General features: G+C 41.1%; 1 protein-coding gene across 3 annotated transcripts in view; it reads left to right on the forward strand.

The window, feature by feature from the left end:
• abr (ABR activator of RhoGEF and GTPase) overlaps nt 1–18,822 on the forward strand; it is a 119,128-nt gene that overhangs the window by 22,004 nt on the left and 78,302 nt on the right. Inside the window, exon 1 of one of the 3 annotated variants that reach the window (XM_026182398.1) lies at nt 931–1,323. The exons of 1 other annotated variant lie outside the window; for it this stretch is intronic. In XM_026182398.1, coding sequence (XP_026038183.1) covers nt 1,263–1,323 — 61 coding nt within the window. In that variant the 5' untranslated portion in view covers nt 931–1,262. Of the gene's footprint in view, nt 1–930; nt 1,324–9,666; nt 9,934–18,822 lie in introns of those variants that run through there. One more of the 3 variants, XM_026182399.1, reaches the window with a different exon arrangement.

Below are 18,822 nucleotides of genomic sequence, written 5' to 3' on the forward strand. Positions count from 1 at the left end.
GTGCGTTGCTTTCATGTTCTTCGTTGCCACGGGAACAGAACTAGCTTAAACCGTGACAAGTGAACCCGCCACACTCTCTCGGTTTCTCTCTCTCTCTGAACTAAATGACTGACTCTGTTTCACACAAAGTGTGAATTGTGCGTCCCAGCCGAGCGGCTGTGATCTTGAACTCATCATGTAGTACAGCTACGACTAGTTTGGCTCATAAAACCACAGAAAGACCTTTCATACTTACCTTTGTTATTGCTATATTAACAAAACATAACCACACAGTGGATTTAACATTAAACTTTTATCAGGGGAAGATAACCCAGTTTTTTTTCCTGAAGGGTGGTTTCTCTTTGGCTGTATATGTTTCCTCTATATTTTAGAAAAAGCCTCAGTCTGAGCAGTTATAAAATAGGCTAACAATAGGCTATTTAGGATGTTTGCTGAACCCCTGACACAAAGATGTTTTTTGATCTTAGCATTTCATGCTGCAACATTGTTTTAATACTGACTTTCTTAGGCAGAGTTCTCTTAAAACTTGAGTAACATTTACCTACGTTTAAAGAACAAGATAAAAAATTCAAGCTGCGATGTGCTCAACAAAGTCAGAGTAAGCAAATTGTATCTACATGCAAGAAAAAAGCTGCTAACCTAATGCGCAAGGAGAGATGGAGATCGTGAAAGCAACTTTGGATTTTAGTGGGTTTAGTGGTTTCATTTATGAAGAGAGAAACTGAGATTTTGTCAGTTGATTCACATCTCGCAAACCTCGCTGCTTCAGTCATTAGGCACGGCTTCTCAATTCCGGCTTCTACACGCTGCTAAGACACTGGGGGGGGGGAGAGAGACAGGGAGAGAGACAGCGAGTGAGGCTGATGAGGCATTCACGCAGAATCAGGAGAGCGAGAGAGGAGGGGTGGGTGGGAGTGAGAGAGCAAGCCAAAGAGAGAGCGAGAGAGAATGAGTGCTTCTCCCTTTCCCTAGCAACGGTCGGCGGTGTCCGTCTCCAGCCTGTTGTTTTCTCTCTCACACACACAGACGCACACCTCTGTCTTTCGCTCCTTCTTCAGCTCTCTTGCTTGTCAGCCTGTTGGACCCCGGGGTGCCTTCTGACATTTTTCCCCCAAATGGTTTTTCTTGCTTCTCCGAGCGAGATGAAGGCTGCGTTTCAAGGATAAGAGAAAAGAAGCGAGGCAACGCAAAAAGCAGCTGCAGAGAAGAACTGAAGACATAAGAAAGAGGGAGAGCGACTGAGACGGGGAGAGGAAAAGAGGATGGAGCCCCTCAGTGCTCGCGGCCTGCCCCGGCTCTCCTGGATCGACACCCTTTACAGCAGTACGTACCTCTCCTCCATCACTTTACTCCTCTCCACTCATCACTTCTCATTTATCTGTGCGCTTTACCTCTCCGTGTTTTGCCCTGCACCCCCCTCTTCTCTATCTCATCCGCTGCCCGTTCGTGTTACAGCCCCAGCGATCTGCACACAGGGAACACTTTGCATTTTCCGGACTTCCAATTAGTGTGCATTATTATGGCTGTCTATAACAAGGCATTCAACCCAAGGCCACCACACACACACACACACACACACACACACACACACACACTTCTTTTAGTGGCAACAACTCATGCCCACTGCCGTCAGGCTTTCTGCTGGCCAGTAATCATAGAAGCATGGGGAAGCCCAGGGATTATATAGTGTGAGGCAGAGTGAGTCATGCTTACAACCTGGAGGTAGAACTTTATGTTCCATCCTATCGAGGACACAAGCTGTCTGATGCTGAATTTTTAAACCACTCCTTATTGTAGTCTTTATGCTGCGATGTAGTCTCCCCCGTCGTACTGTACACTGCATGAGAGCAGCTGTCAGGTTACGATGTCGATTAATGAAACAGACAAAACTGCTCCCATTAGTTTGTCACCTAAATTAGTCTGACCTATGTTTTTGCTTGTTGTAATTTAGAACAGAGGCTGTGTGAAGCTCTTTGCAACAGTACACACATCCATGCAGTCACAGCGGTTTGTGTGTTGTTGAGGTGTTGCGCGTGTGTGTGTTAGGTGTATTGGGTGCATGAAATAGCCTTTTGAGAATTGTCTTTTGCCACTTTTGTTACTATATCTTAATGTGCGGACATGGTGTGAACAGGAAAGACTGATGGAGATGGGGTTGGGGGTGTGATAAAGATGCTGAAAAACAGAAAGGTGAAACGTGGTTTCTGGTCGATGCTGTTGATTAGATACTTAAGTGAGACCTTGCAGTAGTTACTGGCAGTGAAGGTATTTATGCATTAGTGATAATGTTGTTAATGTACTGCAATGCACATGTGGTTCTCTTTGGGTATCACACAAATTTAAGGTGTGGTACTTTATTGTAAGGCTTTTGGGCTTCCTTTTAACTTGATGTGATGAGGAAATGAGTAATACCAACGTAAATGCCAAGCTGTGGTGTTACAAGTAGACTACCCATAGTTTATATCATGTTGATCAGCTTTGTTTGTTTGTTTTTAGAGAGACTTTAAAGAGTTGTTAGATTATTTCAGAAAGACACGTTTTGCGTTCCTGCCAAGAGCTCGAGAAGATGAATGCCACTAGGGCTGGGCCATATTATACCGTTCACGGTAATACCGGTATAAAGTTGGGCAACTATAAGAAAATAAAATATTGCGATAGAATATGGGTAAAGCATGGTGGCGACGGAGAATAAGAATCAATCCTTTGATTTTTCTGAAAATCGACAGTGCCCCTCATAATCCCGTGTGCCTTATGTTTGAATTATGGTTGTGTTTACTGACCTCGAAACGATTTTATGTACACGGCGCTGTTAAACTTTTATATAACTTTAATGCAAAAAACAGCTGCTTGTTTAAGTGAAAATACATTGATGTTTTTGTTTTTTTTTTGCACTAATAAAGTTGTGGAGTTGTAAAGTTTTTTTATCTAGTGTCAATTATATCGTCAGTTATATCGTTATCGCAAATTTTCAAATGTATATCGTGATAAATATTTTTGGTCATATCGCCCTGCTCTAAATGCCACTCTTGTGTATGTACGCTAAAGCTGAGACCCAATCTGTGGGTTTATAGTCTCGTTATTTAACTCACTGGTTTTTGGGCTACTGTGTTGAAGTCTAGAGTTTAGCATTTTGACTGTTGCCTTTCTTTTCTTTTTTCTCTCCCTGCAGGGTAGAGCTATCAGCTAATGCTAGCTCAGTGTGGAAGGTGCATTTGTGGGTTGAGATGGCTAGTGAAAAGCTTAAAACAAATATTATTGCTCCCTTTTTCCCAATTGGATGCAACAGTGACCTGTTTGATTTAGTAAAGTACTTATTTATGCCCTTCCTTATGCAGCATCCCATTTTTATGGGTTAAGGACTAACACTAAGACCAGACCTCCTGAGGCTGTGTGTATTTGTGTTTTTATGTTTTTTGTTGTTGTTGTTGTTGTTGTTTTTCCCCCCCTGATGTCAAAAAGGATCATTTGTGTGCAAGTCAAACATGTTGACCACTACAGCATGGAGCCGAAAAACAAATATGTTAAAGTGTTACATATAAAATGCTGTAAGCCGTTTTTCTTGGACTTGCATATAGTTTTATTTGATTTGATTTTAGATTTGAACAATGTACGTACTAAAATCTAAACACGATGGCTAAAGTGTGTTGATGGGGAATAAAGCAGGGACAGCACAGTATACTATACTATACTATAGCTCTATACTATTCTAACGTTTGCTATTTTTGGTTAACAGAGTTCATCTGAATTTAACACCCAATGTGCTTTAACACATTTCAAGTTCTGTATGAGGCTGCATGTGTACACACAGACAGGTTATTACCATCACAAAAGCATTGAAACGGGGCTTTATTATGATCTATTGTTCGTGAAAAGGGCACGATCCTCTTTTTTTTTTTTTTTATGCACCTGTCAGTTCATCATCCTTTTGATTTCCACCTGCCCTTTATCCACCTCATACTCTTTGTGTGCCTGTGTGGCTGCTGAGCTGACCCTTTTTTTCTGATAAGGGAAGTGGGAATTGACCACTACTTTGAAATTTTTACAAAAATGGTTATATACTTCCTTAATACAACTACACCACTTGGTTACAAAAGGTTGCAACACAAGTTGACAATAGCTCTGTTTGTGTGACAAACACCTGGTTGTTAATGATGAAAGATGACCCAGTCCTGCCCTAAACCATTAGTATTGAAGCTCCCTCTGTTGCCTGTCAGTGGATTACTAAGCACATGGCTCTAATTGCCCTTTCTCTTCAGCCTCTGAAACTGTGCTAATGACTGTGTTAAGCAGTGACCACACATCCTTAACTCTCCTAAGCGGAGTGGATGCTGGAAGCCACAGCTACGTTGTCCCCAGAGAGGCTGAAGTCTTTCTGTTCAGCTGCACGAGTGAACCACAGCTCACTGAGACAGCATTTTCCACAGGCATCTCTGTTTCACTACATATTCTGCTAATAATGAAAGTCATAAAACACAAACCTACATATACGCAGACTAAGCAAGCTAAATGTAATAAAAGCTGCACAGAGAACTTTTGCGCACACATCAATGTAAGCACATGAACAGAATCACCAGCTCAGACTTCTCATCAGTCATCCATTTGTTCGGTCAGCAGTATAAGTGGTAGACTCCCAGACGGCTGTTGGTTGGTGTGTGTGTGTGTGTGTGTGTGTGTGTGTGTGTGTGTGTGTGTGTGTGTGTGTGTGTGTGTGTGTTACTTCAACAAAACTCTCACCCTTTCCACCTCTTTACTTGTTTTTCCTCCTATCGTCCTAATCTGGTTGATTAGGACGGTCTCAAATGTGCTCCTCACAGATTCTTATAATCACGTTGATGTAATCATCAGCAGAGTAAAAGGGTTTTTCTTCTACCTCTGATCTGATTTCAGAAGCGTTTTGTTGCTGCTGCTGTGTCCATTTTCTGTCTTTAACTCCCCTTTTACTCCATCAGTTAGCCCACTACTGCAGATCACACTGGTGATCACTGATTATTTCTTAGTTGCTTCAGTTGAAACTCTGTGCCATTGACACACAGATGCATAGGTGCTCACTTTTTTCTGTGCTAGTTTGTCCTAGTTTTAGATCCGTCTGTTCTTTCCAATATCAAATAGGACTGTTCTTCGATTAGCCACGTGGCCTAGCGGTTTCTTAAAAACCATACCCTCAAACTTGGTTACACAACTTAATCAGTGGACTTTCCAGATGCTTGTGACTAAACCAAAGAAACAGAGTGGACAGTAATGAACTTGAGTTTCACATGCAGCATGCATAGGCCAAAATCTTTTCATTAAGCTTGCTAATATTTACACCAACTGGTTAATTACACTACACTTGCACCGCTAATGCAAATGTAGATGTTTTAGAAACCTTAATTAAAACTAATTGGGCCTACAATGTGTTTTTCATTGTTCTGTGTGCCAGGGCATTTTTAATTTGCAACAGTTTTTTCTCATTTTGTATCCTGAAACAAATAAATCCAGTAGCGAATTCTTTTTTTTTTTTTTTTGTTCATTATTTAAACAGAAGTCATAGCCATATATGTCCTTAACTGCTTTTTCAGGGCTGGAGTTATCCCAGCTGCCATGAAATAATAGGCAGGCACGCCCTTATGTTGCCCATAAGGCTAATAATCCACCAATCAATCCATATACCTTTTGCACACTTACTCTGGACGTATCTCTGAATCAACCACTGGTCTATTATAATTTCTCTCTTTTTGACTTTTACAGAAAGCTCTGAACTGTAGTGTTACTATCTCCTCCACAGCCTGAGTGGCACACGGTCTCTGACTTCTGCTTCGCTGCCAGCCTGCACTGTAACCTTCAGAGTATTAGCTAGACTTGTCTCTGGCTCGCTTTGGTTCCACGTGCTGCTAAGGGAACATCAAAGGAAAGCCAGATTACGTAATGGCTAGAAAACGGGCATTTTGGCTTGGCAAAGCAGATGTGGCACGTGCACGGACATGCACATATGTCAAAAATGATTTTCATAATCCGCAGTGAGGAAGGCTCAAATTTATGTGCAGCTCTGAGGGAGCATTAAAAATCTTTTCTCATTTTTGGTACATCCTGTCACTTCAGCCCCAGCAAACCTTATAAAAATATTACCGTGTGAGTCATGGTGGGCCATTTGGCTGTTTGTGGAGGGTTAAATGGGCTACACAGTCTCTCATTTCTGCTGCCACTACTTGTGGATAGTAATAAATGACATGTTGCTGGTGATAGTAATCTGCTGCCTTTCCTGACTAATCATACACCGAGTCTCAGATGCTGAAGATTCCTCTCAAATAGGTTTCCACAGAAACACCGCACATAAAAGAGAATTATATTAGCTGACTCTAAAGTGTATGTTGTAGGCTCAGTTTCTTGAGAAAACAACAGACAGGTGACAGTTGTCTTCTTCTTTGCCGCTTCCTTTAGGGGTCACCACAGCGGATCTTCTGCCTGCAGCTCTACTAACTTTGCGTGAATGTTAGTATGCAGTTAACCTGCATATCCCATTTAATTACTCATTAAATGAAGTTGCAGGAGCACTGATCCACATTATTCCAGCCTGCTTTAATACCTGTCTAACACCATAGTTTGCAAAATCCCTGAATACATGAAAGGTTTGATATCTTTTTACACATCTATATCAGCCCAGAATTACCCAACCCTCACATCCCTGATCAAACGGGGTTTTCACAGACTGTCAGTCTTGTTGTCTGGTTTCCCTCAGCAGCATATAAACTGTAATGGATGGACTTCACTGCTGGCCAACAGCAGTCCCAGTTCTGTCTTTAAGTGTTTAATGTTAGCAGTTAGTTGGTTGTCACAGGGCTTGCTTCAGCAAATTGGGGCACAGCAAAGTAATTTTGGATGGCTTCCCAGTAGAATTTCATAGGGGAGGTTAATACAACAGGGGATGTCTCATTTATCACTCCCTACAAATCTATTTGGACCAAACTCCCCAGCTCTCTCGCTCTCAGTCTCACTCTGCTTGAATAGCCACTAGCTCTGATCTCGATACCAACAGCAACACATCCAAATCAGTGGGATCTGGTAGTGTTTCCAAACACGTCAGCTATGGTGTGACTGCAGAGAGAACACTACACAATACAAGCCAAGCAAGCCTCTTAAATCCCCAATTCACTATGAGGATGACATTCATTCATTGTTGGTAAAAGGTTGGAGCCTGGGCTTTTCATTTTAATTGCAGAAATTCTTGAACAGATGCAAAGGTCACAAGTAGTGCAGCAACAGGTTCAAGAACCTGCAACAGGGTCGCCTTTGTTCCTTTGTGATATTTAAAATCAGACTGTACTCATAACTACATTTCAATAAATCTGCTGTGACTACAGTCAAAAGATAAATACCCGATCAGAGCATTATTAATAATTCAGATACTACTGTTTGGTACTACTGCTCCTAGCACACTGATGTGCACTCGTTCTGTGTGCATTGAAAGTGGAGGCAGAGAAGTGGTTTTGCTTGGTAAGAGTGGAGCCGTGTTGTGTAATTTCATCTGTGCTTCATGTGAAGTCTTGCATTGTTTTCTTTCTACCGTTCAAGCTCATCCATTATGTTGATAAATGGATGAGTCTGTGCTGTAGCTATAGAAACGCATTTAGAGCTGTTCTCTCACATGCGCACACAGACACACACACACATGCACACTTACAGTAGGGAAGAAAGAATCTGAGTCAGCCTAAAAGCACTGTTGTTATGTAATGCAGCCATCTCTACTGCCTCTTCAGTAAACCGCTACTCTGCTTTGTGTTCAAACATCTTCCTCCCATTGGGTGTCCTCAAGAGTGCGCCTTTATGTAAGGGGCATCATGTTAGCTTCTCCATAACAGTTGCACAATGTTCCACCCTGGTTTGGGTGTCTGAATATAGGATCCTGGAAACATTAATGGGAAAAGAACAGTTTCACCGTTTATCTAGCAGACATTTATAATCTCCTTGTCAGGATCCACTTTAGAGGACATGATGTATAATGTGGATACTGTTCTCAGTTCTAAAAGAGAGATGAATTACTTTTGATATATACGATTGGAGTGAATGTGAAGAAGTGGTGAAACCTTAAAATATGGATACGGTTAAAACCTCATCCTTTTAGGTGAGTCCAGCTGGAAGGAGCAAAGGGGGGAAATCTGTCACCGTGTCATAACGCTAGCTGCTCGCTCACTCACTGGTAACCCAGCTGGTGTTTCCACTGTAACTGTGGCCGCCTGGGTTCATTCAGTGACAACCTTGTGAATAATATATGAAGCTTTTTGCTCTGCGTTGCGTGTTTCGGTGGCTCTTTTACATCTAGTAAACAAACTGAAACGAAGAAGCCATCGATTACTGGAGCTGAAAAGCAGCCAAGTGCTTTTATTGCAGTAGTGAAATGACATCAAACTTATTTTCTGTGTGCAGAGTTTCAGCTTACAGAGCTTTCACTCTTAAATGCTGGTGATTGAAGTGCAAACTTGGCGGTTGGCTCTGCGCTTCAAGTCAAATCTTAACTTCTAATAGGAGCTTAAAGGTTAAAAAAGAAAAAGGTACACATAGAAAAAAATAAATAAAACAGACTTGTGCACTTGTATTACATCGCAACGGTTTCCAGCTTTACTCATAAATCTTATAATTTTATTCCACGTAACTGTGCATTTCATTTTGGTTACCAAGAGTTTATAACTGTTTTCAGCATGCATATAAGCACCTTCTACATTATGTTAGCTATGATATCTGCATTGGAGGTCATTTAACTGTAAGCGAATATACAAGGCAGATTAATTATAGCACAACTTAAGTATGTTACCTCGTCCCTGAACACGATTTCTGCAAAACACATGTCAGATAGACTGACGTAATGTATTTTGATCATTTTGACCTAACTCACTGATATACTGGCTGAGCCCATAAACTCAGCAACAAAGAGTTTACAGCTGTTTCCTATAGACTTCTATAAGACCATAAGTCTATGTGCAACCACAGCTATTGCCCCCCTGGTGGTCGTTAAATGAAATGCAAGTTTAAGTTACGTCCATATTTGATACCGTTTATGAACATGACATGTTTGTTTATCTAGGAGACATGGTTTAACATATCTTTCCAAATGACACGATATTTAAGTGCCTTATGGAAAAAAACACTAAAATTTATGATAGCTGACCTAGCAACAAGACTGGAAAGACTGGGAGCTCTTGTTATATTTTGTTGATATTGGAGCTTTTGGTGTTGATACATTTTTTAAGTAAAAATTTAAGAAAGTGGAAGCTTGTGTTTTTCCCCCAATTTCTTGCTGTTTCTTTTGAAATATTCAATTTAACTCCAAAATCAATTCAAAGAGCAACGAGAACATATAGTAAACTGACTTTTGATGTTATTTTTGTTCATCAGAAAGCTTAAACTGAGTCATTATCCAGCTGTTAACAGTTAAATTACATTGTTAGCCAGGTTCTGTTTGCAAAGCGTCGTGCCATCTTCACAAGCTCTGAAATCCTTTGTTGTGCTTGATGTTAGAGGGTGTGTCATGTGTCTGAGTGTGTTTGTGTTCTGTGTCTGTGGGGACCTTCACCATGTCCTGAGGGTCTAGGACTGTGTGTGTGCGTGTGTGTGTGTGTGTGTGTGTGTGTGTGTGTTAGTGTTAGTTACTATGGACAGCAGTCATCCTGTAGGGCTATGGTAACCACCAACCTGTTTTTCTTCTGCCATCCATGCCTGGCTTGCCCCAGCCAATCAGCGCATAAGAACTCCTCTGCCTCGGCCAATAGTGCGTCTGGCATGTTTACATGCTCCCGGAAGGCAGGGACCATCATTAAGCATTCAGGGTAGTCGAGCGGAAGAGAGAAGAGGAGGGGAAAAAGGGAAGGAGAGGAGGAGACAGGAAAGCGAGATGAAGCCATTATGAGTAAAGAGAGCTGATGGATGCACTCGAGCACCAACCAGTCACCCTGCCAGACTCAGGTAAACGAATGCATATAGGTCATATATCAGATCACGTTATCTTAAATGGGCCTGTAGCACATTTGTAACCATGTATAAAAATGTAGCTGTGTATGTGTTTGGTTGGCCTGTATGACTGAAGCTGTAAAACCCTTAAAAGTAGTCCTTTGTATCTGGTGCGTGTGTGTTGGCTACATGTTTGCGCGCGCGTGTGTGTGTTTGTCTGTTTCATTAAAAATTAAAGGCCAGAGTAAGCGTTGGCCTCCTGGCCTCAGGAAGTTGTCTTTCTGTTACAGTCAAAGAAACCATTCAAGTGGCTCTTTGTCATTAAATAACCCAGAATGAAGCATGGCGAAAGTAGACTAGGAGAACAGTACTATTCAGGCAGGTGGTGGGTTATTAAATCTTTTAAAAGACTGATGAGATGGAGGGATTACAGTCAAATATATGATTCTAAGATATTTGTAGGTTTGTACTTTTATGAGAAAATTAGGCAAACATGTAAGTTACTGTATAGTGGATCCATGATTTGTAATTAAGATATCTATAACTTTATCCATTTGGTTTCACCTGTGACCTTTTTTAAATCTCATTCAATAATATAAATAGAATACTGGCATCATTACAGTTACAGATTTCTGTGGGAAGGCCATCTTTTAAATCACTATCCTCCTTTTTGTTCCACCTCTTAATTGTGACCTTTTATAGAAGGACCAAACTCAAAATCAATGGAGTGATATCGACGAGGCCTCTGTCCTCTCCGAGTGCCAGATGGCCTTGCGCTTCAAGTGCGCTCCTCACTTTATCAGACATCGTGCTGCATCCACAAATTCTCTTATCTGTCCTGTCACTCTTTCCAGGGTCACATTTAATAGAAATCTTTTAAAAATAAACTTCTACAGCAAGCGCTAAGGTTAGCCTCATTGTCTGTACAGTCTGTGCATTTGCATTCATGCACAGCGAGAGAACAGGACGGCATGCTTTTGCTTTTACAGCTTGGCAGAAATAAAGCAGTAAGGGTAATGGTTGGTGAGCACGAGCGGAGAACAGAAACCTACGGGGACCCACTTCAAATAGCCTGACTTCCTTTTTTTTATTTGTCCCCCCTCTTGTGTGGGTATTTTTCTTTAAAGTCACGCTTCAACTCTGGGGGTAGACAGGCTGCCTCAACATGATATTGTGGTTGGCTGCTTTTTTGTATATGATGCACATAAGTTAGGCTCTTTCACTTAATTAAGTGTTTCTGAAAAGTAAAATTGTACCGCAGTTGGACCAGAGTCAGCCATTGTTCTAGCAAAATACTGCAGTGGTACATCAAATAGATGAAATCCCACAGGGTGCACTTGTCATGACTAAAGATTAAAAAAAAAAGCCACTGTGCAGTATCTTTGGTGCTTGGTGAGCTTTTTAGTCTAACTGCACTTTTTAACATTGTTATCTGACCTTTTCTTATATTTTAATAACATGCTGGTAAAAATGCATGGTTGGTTTATTCACTTCAAATAAACTCTCACAATTCAACATTGTTGTTATTATTAACAACAATGTTGTTAATAAAGTGTTGTGCTTAAGCTCATTAAGGTTTTATCCCACAAGATGTTTTAAATGCTTGGTCTGTTTAAACCACAGATTGGTTTTGGACTCCACATTTTGAAGCTTTACCGTTAGCGTTTGACAGTTCCATATTCATTTTTTAACAATTTTTTTTAAATTGAAGCCAGGAGTTACTTTATATGGATGAAAGGTTGGCTGTAAACTGTAAGCGTACGTCACACAGAGAGACACACATCGGCTAATTAGTGCTCAGTAACACACCTGTACAATAATGGATTTCTTACTTTATATTGGAAGGGAAGATTCTGTAATAATACATACAGAGAAAAACCCAACAACCCCCTATCAGCAAGCACTTTGGTGACAGTGGGAAGGAAAAACTCCCTTTTAACAGGAAGAAACCTCTGGCGGAACCAGGCTCAGGGAGGGGCGGTGCCATCTGCTGCGACCGGTTGGGGTGAGAGAAGGAAGACAGGAAGAGAGACAGAGGTTAATAACAGATATGATTCAATGCAGAGAGGTTTATTAACACATACTCAGTGAGAAAGTTGACTGAAAAAGAAATACTCAATGAGTCTCGGGAATCCCCCAACCACCTACACCTATTGCAGCATAATTAAGGGAGGGATTCAGGGTCACCTGATCCATCCCTAACTATATGTTTTTTTTGTGCAAAAAGAAAGTTTTAAGCCTAATCTAAAAGTAGAGATGGTGTGTGTCTCCCGAATCCAAACTGATATCAAGGCGGATGATCTACTCAAAGGGATCCTAAAGTTACCAGCAGCACAGACACAGGGAAAAGCTTTAGTGAGGCCTGCTTGAAGATGCCAGTCAACTCCAGCTGCCTCTGTTAGGACACCTGTCAATCAATGTGGCTGCACTCCAAAGTCAATTATCCAGCTGGATGAGTTATAAAAACTTTTCGCCCTTCAAAAATTATCCATAGATGCCAAAAACTATATGCTTTTAAATGCTACAAAGTTGGGCATTTTAACACTGACATCTAACGGTAGTGCAGTCTCAAGTGGCAACTGCAGTTTGTGCAACTTCCTCGTCGGCTTCATTTTTAAGTTCCCTAGGTTTCCCTTTGTTTAAACCAGCTGCGTCTAGTTTTAGAACCCGGCAGCTCTGAAAGCTTGGAAGTAAAAAAGACATGCATAAAAGTTTGGTTGGATATGGTGCAACAATGTGCATGCTTTTTCACACCAGTGAGGCTTATATGTACCCACTGGTTTGGCAGACTGGAAGTGGATTTTTGACATTTTAAAGCAATCACGAGAATATGATTCAGCAGGGAGTTGACTACAGTTTTAAAATAGGGTGTTTCCAATACACGTCCACATATATGTTCCGTGTAAGCCCGCAGATCTTTTAGAAAAACTGCCTTTTGGCTTAATTAGTTTCAAGAATGCAGTTTTTGTTACAAATTCTTTTTTTATTTCACAAAATGTGTACTATAGTGAGTCTTTCCTTTTTAAACCTACACCAACAACAAAGGGTGTTATGGTGATCTGAAGCTTTTACAGGGCCTGTCTGAGCTGCACACTGCTGCTTCTGCGATACACCTGAAGTGTATCAATCTCACTGCTTTTAATCTGAAGCATATTCCTCTAATTGGGCCGTGGAGTGCAATAGACACTACAGTCTCTGCTAGGGCTGCCCTGAGGGCTATCGACAGCCGCTTGCATTTTAATAGCTTTACTCATTGTAGCGCCTTTGTTTCACTGCACGGTTTGATACACTTTCCATTAGCACATGCCCACGAACAAACGCAGAGGGGACCAGATGCCCACACAGTGGAGCTGCTCTACTGTTGTAACTGTGCTCAGTGTGTGTGTGTGTGTGTGTGTGTGTGTGTGTTGGCCATGTACAGCTTTACTTGATCTCTTCACACCTGCTTCAAGCACAGGCATGAATGTGGGAAGTGAACTGTAAAACATTGGTTGGTGCATCTTTTTTGTGCGGGTGTGTTCAGTAGGTGTGTCTGCACTTGGATGTGACCTCTTGTGCGTTTCACCATGTGGACTGGGGGAGTAGCTTCGGGCCCCGTGTGTGAATGTGCTTGTCCTAATCTATGGAAGCAGTGAGATGTTTCCAGCTAGTCCGAGCCTTGGGGATTTAAACCAGCTAATTACAATGTATAGGAGCAGGCTGCCATGGTAACATTGGTTTGGTGAGTTTGGAGTTTGCTAGAGGGGGGATAACAGCAATTTACCCATGTAAATCTGTAGTTGGGGGGGTCCTTATCTCTTGCTGCCTACAGGCACATGGCACATGAAGATATGCAGCAGTAGAATTGTCACTCATTTGAGGTATTAAGGGACATGCCTGTTATCGGACCCTTCTCTCCAGGGAAGTGCTCTGGATGTGTGCACACAGGTTGTGAAGTAGGTAATGGGAACCACTTTATTAGCCTCATCCCAGTACATTGGTATTAGAATGCATATTCTTTTTTGGTTGCTCCCTTTAGGGTTTGCCTCTTTAGCATCCTCTTCTCTTATACAAACCCTCTGTTATTCCTCCTTCACTACATACATGAATCTTCTCTGTGATCTTCCTGTTTTTTCCTCCCACCTAGCAGCTTCACACTCACTGTCCTTTGTCAAATAAATATTTTGCTCAGTTTGCTCGCAGAAAGTCTGTGTGCCTGAACATGGTTGGGCTTTCCGTTTAAAAGGCAAGGCTCTCCTGTTATCTTTCCGTTAAATCTGATCTTTTGGACTCCCTTCTACTCGTTTCTCTCGTTCTCTATTAACTAATGTGGGAGTCTCGCAGCTTGTTTTCCATTAAAGTGTGCTCAGCCCATTTCCTCAGCACAGTGGTAAGTGCGGTGAGAGTAGCCAATCATTATAATCGCAATCAGGCTGGATACAGGAAAAATGGGAACAAAGACCCCAGCTTAAGTGATGAGTCACAGACCAGCTCCTCACAGCTCTCGACACTTGCGTAGTTAGCATTTTGTAGCATTACATCAAGCGGGATAATCTTCTGTTTGTTGAAATGGAAAATGTGCATGCTGAAATTTTGGGTTTGAATAAAAAGAAAGCTCACTGTTATTAATCAGTTTTCTTAAATAAAACCATGGAAATGTTTCAGAATTATTTTTTAGTCAGATGCAAGCGTAGTTATGGTGATACTGACATGGTGCAACAATGCAAAAGGTCCATTACAGGTTGTCAAGAACAGACAGAAAACTCACCGCAGGACAGAATCACAGTGCACAGTAGCAGTATAAGTCTGCATTCATAGAATACTTTCTGATTTTTCTAGCCAAGTGGCAAAAGAGCAAGCTTGCAAAATTATATTTGAAGTTACAAATCTAAATGTTTATTTGGATCACTATCAGTGTTTTGTTTTTCCTGTATGGTGAAGGTTTGCATGACTCATTTACACCTCTTGTATTTCAGACAGGTTCAGTCATTGGAAACGAAAAAAGTAAAATAATCATTCTGTTGTAGAGTTGAGATCATTTTCCTGTTGCGTGACCAGTTTTTATGTCCAGCTTAGCTGTCAAACAGATATTATTTGACTCATGTGACTAGAATATTTTTGCTGTCTTTAGACTCTTTAACACTTTACTTTAAAAGCTACACTCTGCTTACTGATCAGCAGTGTCATCTTACACAAGGTTAAGACTGGATTGTAAAGGACTATTATGCTAATATTGCCAAGGTACTGAATTCATGCTCAAATAAAATTCCTATTTAGTCCTCAAGTAAACAGAATAGATTGGAATCTCCACATCTGCCTCAACAGCTGCCTGTTGTCAGCTAACTTTGCTAATAAAATTAGGACCAGTTACATCAATTATTTTGACTCATTGCCATATTTGCATAGAATGAAACTGATTTCCAGTGATACCGTATTCCCACTGGGTATCTCCTTCAAATATAATGCGAGGTCGCTGCTACTGACGTTAAGTGGAGTAGCATGGAGTAACACTTTTAAACTTCCCTGTCGTGCCATCATCAATCAACGTGTGTCACTGGGGAAATTAAAAGCCCACATGTATACTGTCAACACACACAAAATGACCATACATCTGTGAGGCCACTGATGTACTGTCATGCTGTCAAGGCTACATGAGGCCGGGAAGTCCAGGAGATGAACAAGAAGCAGGCTTTTTGTTTTCCTTGTCTCCTCTCGTTCCTTTATCTTTGGAGAATTGGATCTGTTATGGCTGAGCTCACTTACATCTATTGAGAGAAGCTCTAGAGACACAGAGGAATATCTTGCCATCAACCCAAAACACAAACACACATACACACAGTCTCTTTTTGAAATTACTACATTGGGCCCTGGCTCAGGAACACACATCTGTGCTGTAAAATTTAAAATGTGTGTGTGCTTCTTCACTGCTCTCTGTACAGAATCAGTTTGCAGGGCTGCTTCTCTGTGCCCACACAGTGTAAGCTGGCTGTAGGGCATGATGTAATCCTCTTCTCTAAAGACAAAATTGCTGAGGTAGGCAGCACAATTCCCACATTGCATTCTCACACTGAAGCAGCAACTTTTCTTCCCACTGACTTTATTAGTGTGCAAATGTGCACAGGCAGACCTGGCTCTGAGACATTGTGCATAGAGAGAGGGAGAGCTGGCAGGATGTGAAAGAAAGCGAGTGTAGGAACTGTAGCGTTTCCTCCTCCACTCTAGAGTAGAGCAGTGGCTTAACCAGCTGACAGCAATTTATCAGTATTCACCTTAGTTACAACTTCATAGATTCCTCTTTCTTCAATTTTGTGATTGTTACATTTTTAGATTTCCTTCAAGACAGATTATTGGTTGAACTCTCCGATGTGAAATATACATATTCATATATGAATCTGTGAACATTGAGTCACTATCACTGAGTTGACTTGGAGAAAAATTAACAGTAGCTATGTTGATAGCAGCTACCAGGAGTTCGGTTTCTGTTAAATATGAGGAATTGCAGCATCATTTCATCTTCTGCCTTCTGGGTTGTCAGAGAAAACGATTTTTCTTCTAAAGAAAAAGAGAAGTTTAATAGCTAATGATAATGACAAGCAACCTCCCACAGCCACTATCCAAACGGCTTGGGAATACACATTTTTACCTAGTGACTGATGACTGGTCTTTGGCCATCCATCACTGGCTCACAGCAAGTGTCATCAGCCTCCAGCAACTACTCACAACTGTTCGAAGAATATAAATTTTTCCCTGAAGGCTGGTAAGTGTTCACTAACTGGTCTGTGACCCTCTGTGGCTGTAGTTTTCTTTTTATTGGCTCCTTCTTGTAACGACACATTTGAAAAGCAGGTGCTTTGTGTGCCTGAGTTAACCTTATGAGGGACGGCTCCTGTGACAGAACAAAGGGAGAAAAATTCCTGAGCCTTTACTTCTATGAGAAGTAAAATGTGCGCATGTTTAATATGCAAATCCACCATTCAAACAATATATGTTGCTCAAAATAAGCAGAAGCGTATAAAAGCCTTCTTCATAGAAAGTGGACAAAAATGTTTCCACCTGTACAAAAGGAGTCACCTTCTTGTGTAGTTACAAGGCATACACACTCAGAATATTAATATGCTGCTATCACGCCTGCTATCAGGCTTCACTGTTATACTGAAGAACTTATTCAGAGACAAATCCCTTCTGTGCAGGGTGAGGGACCAACAAAAGGACATGGGAAATAGGAGGTGATTATATGTTACTGACAGTTAAAATCTTTGCACACTTAAATCATTTCTCTCTTATATCATCTTTTTATATCTGCAATAATAGTTTTAACACTTAACACTAAAAGAGAATTGCTTTGGGGGCAGAAAGTGTTAAATAGAAAATATGCTGAGGTGTTTACCCCAATAGATATTCGTTTGAGTGCATTTATAGTCTGTGTGTGTGTGTAATCCATACCATCCCTGCAGAGGGTTGTATTTAGTGTGAAGGAGTGTTAAACCTATGCAGAAAGCATTCTCCATCAGTTAGTGTTGCTCAGGCTGTTCAGTTTCACCTCCTGACACCACCACAGCAGCAGAAAGCATTTTCATCAACGTGGATGGTGATCATGGCTTATTGAGTGTGACAGGTGGATTTAGAGCTGTCTGTCAAGATGGGTTAATGGTGACAGCAATGTGAGCTGACACCGGGCTGTGGTCATTAGGTTAGGAACACACACAAACGCACACACACCAATGAATTTCCCCAGTGTGGAATTAAAACCATATATACCCATCTATTTACTCCAGCAGTGACTCTTTGTAGAGGCTCTTTGCTAGTGCAGGAACAATAGTTTTTAAAAAATACTGTATCCGTTTACAAAACCTTTCTGTTTTAAGGTAAATACCCTGCAGTGTCTGGTAAAACACCAACAATCTTTTTGAGTTCACATCTGGTGACAGAAGACCCCTCCTTTAAACAGACAGAGCTTTTATTTTGGAAGACCCAGGGAATGATGAGAGAGAAAGAAGAGCGTGATAAGATGGCAAGCTGCAGGAGAGAGCAGACACTGCCTGTAATCCCTGACCTATTTAATGACAACACATTTTGCATTTTGATTCCTCTAGCAGCAAATGATATATTTGCGCCTTTTTATTTCTGTTATTTTAGTTTTCATTTCAAATAACTTTAAAAAAGTCTACCGTTCAAATTTGTGTTACAGCTCTGTTCTCCAAATGTTTCGAATTCCTTTCAGTGCATTCGCTGTAATAGATTTTCTTCCACCACATGTGGAAGTTGTTTGCTCTGAAACTGCTGAGGTAGTTGGTTATGCAGATGGCAGATTTAAACACTTGGCCTTTGCAGACCTTAACACAGACTCCCATAGTTAGTGCTCTGTGTGTGTCTGTGCATGTGTGCCTGTTTGAAAGGAGCCATGTCTTATTAACTGAGGCCTCATTGATTTAACCCAATCAACACACAGCAGAGCACATGAGTAACTGTGTATGTGTCTGTGGTGTGAGTGACACAAGGAGAGAGTCTGTGTTTCCTCATGGCCTACACCGGTTTCAATAAGCATTATGTGGAGCGCAGAACAGCATCAAACGGGTGAATGTTTGTGGAATTTCTGGCTCAGGTCCGTCCCCCTGCTTCATTGCAAGCAATAGCATGGTTTTATTAAAATCCTCTTTTTCATAAAATATGGTTTCTCGGATAAGTGTAGCTCTTAGCCTTTTGCTAGGCTTGTTCATCAAGTCACCTTTTCATTTATAAAACACTGAACCCTTGTCATTTGGTATATCCTTTAAATTTGTATAAGGGAAAGCACCTCACATTGTATAAGTTGTGTGTTGAGTACAAGTCTCTGCTGCTGATATGAGTGATCCGATAGTGATGAAATCCAAAGGAAATATTCAAGTGAACTGAAGCTGGGCACTCTGAGCTTGTCTTGAGAGCTGC

The sequence above is a fragment of the Astatotilapia calliptera genome, chromosome 10 (genome assembly GCF_900246225.1).
Source record: "Astatotilapia calliptera chromosome 10, fAstCal1.2, whole genome shotgun sequence".
Classification (NCBI taxonomy): domain Eukaryota; kingdom Metazoa; phylum Chordata; class Actinopteri; order Cichliformes; family Cichlidae; genus Astatotilapia; species Astatotilapia calliptera.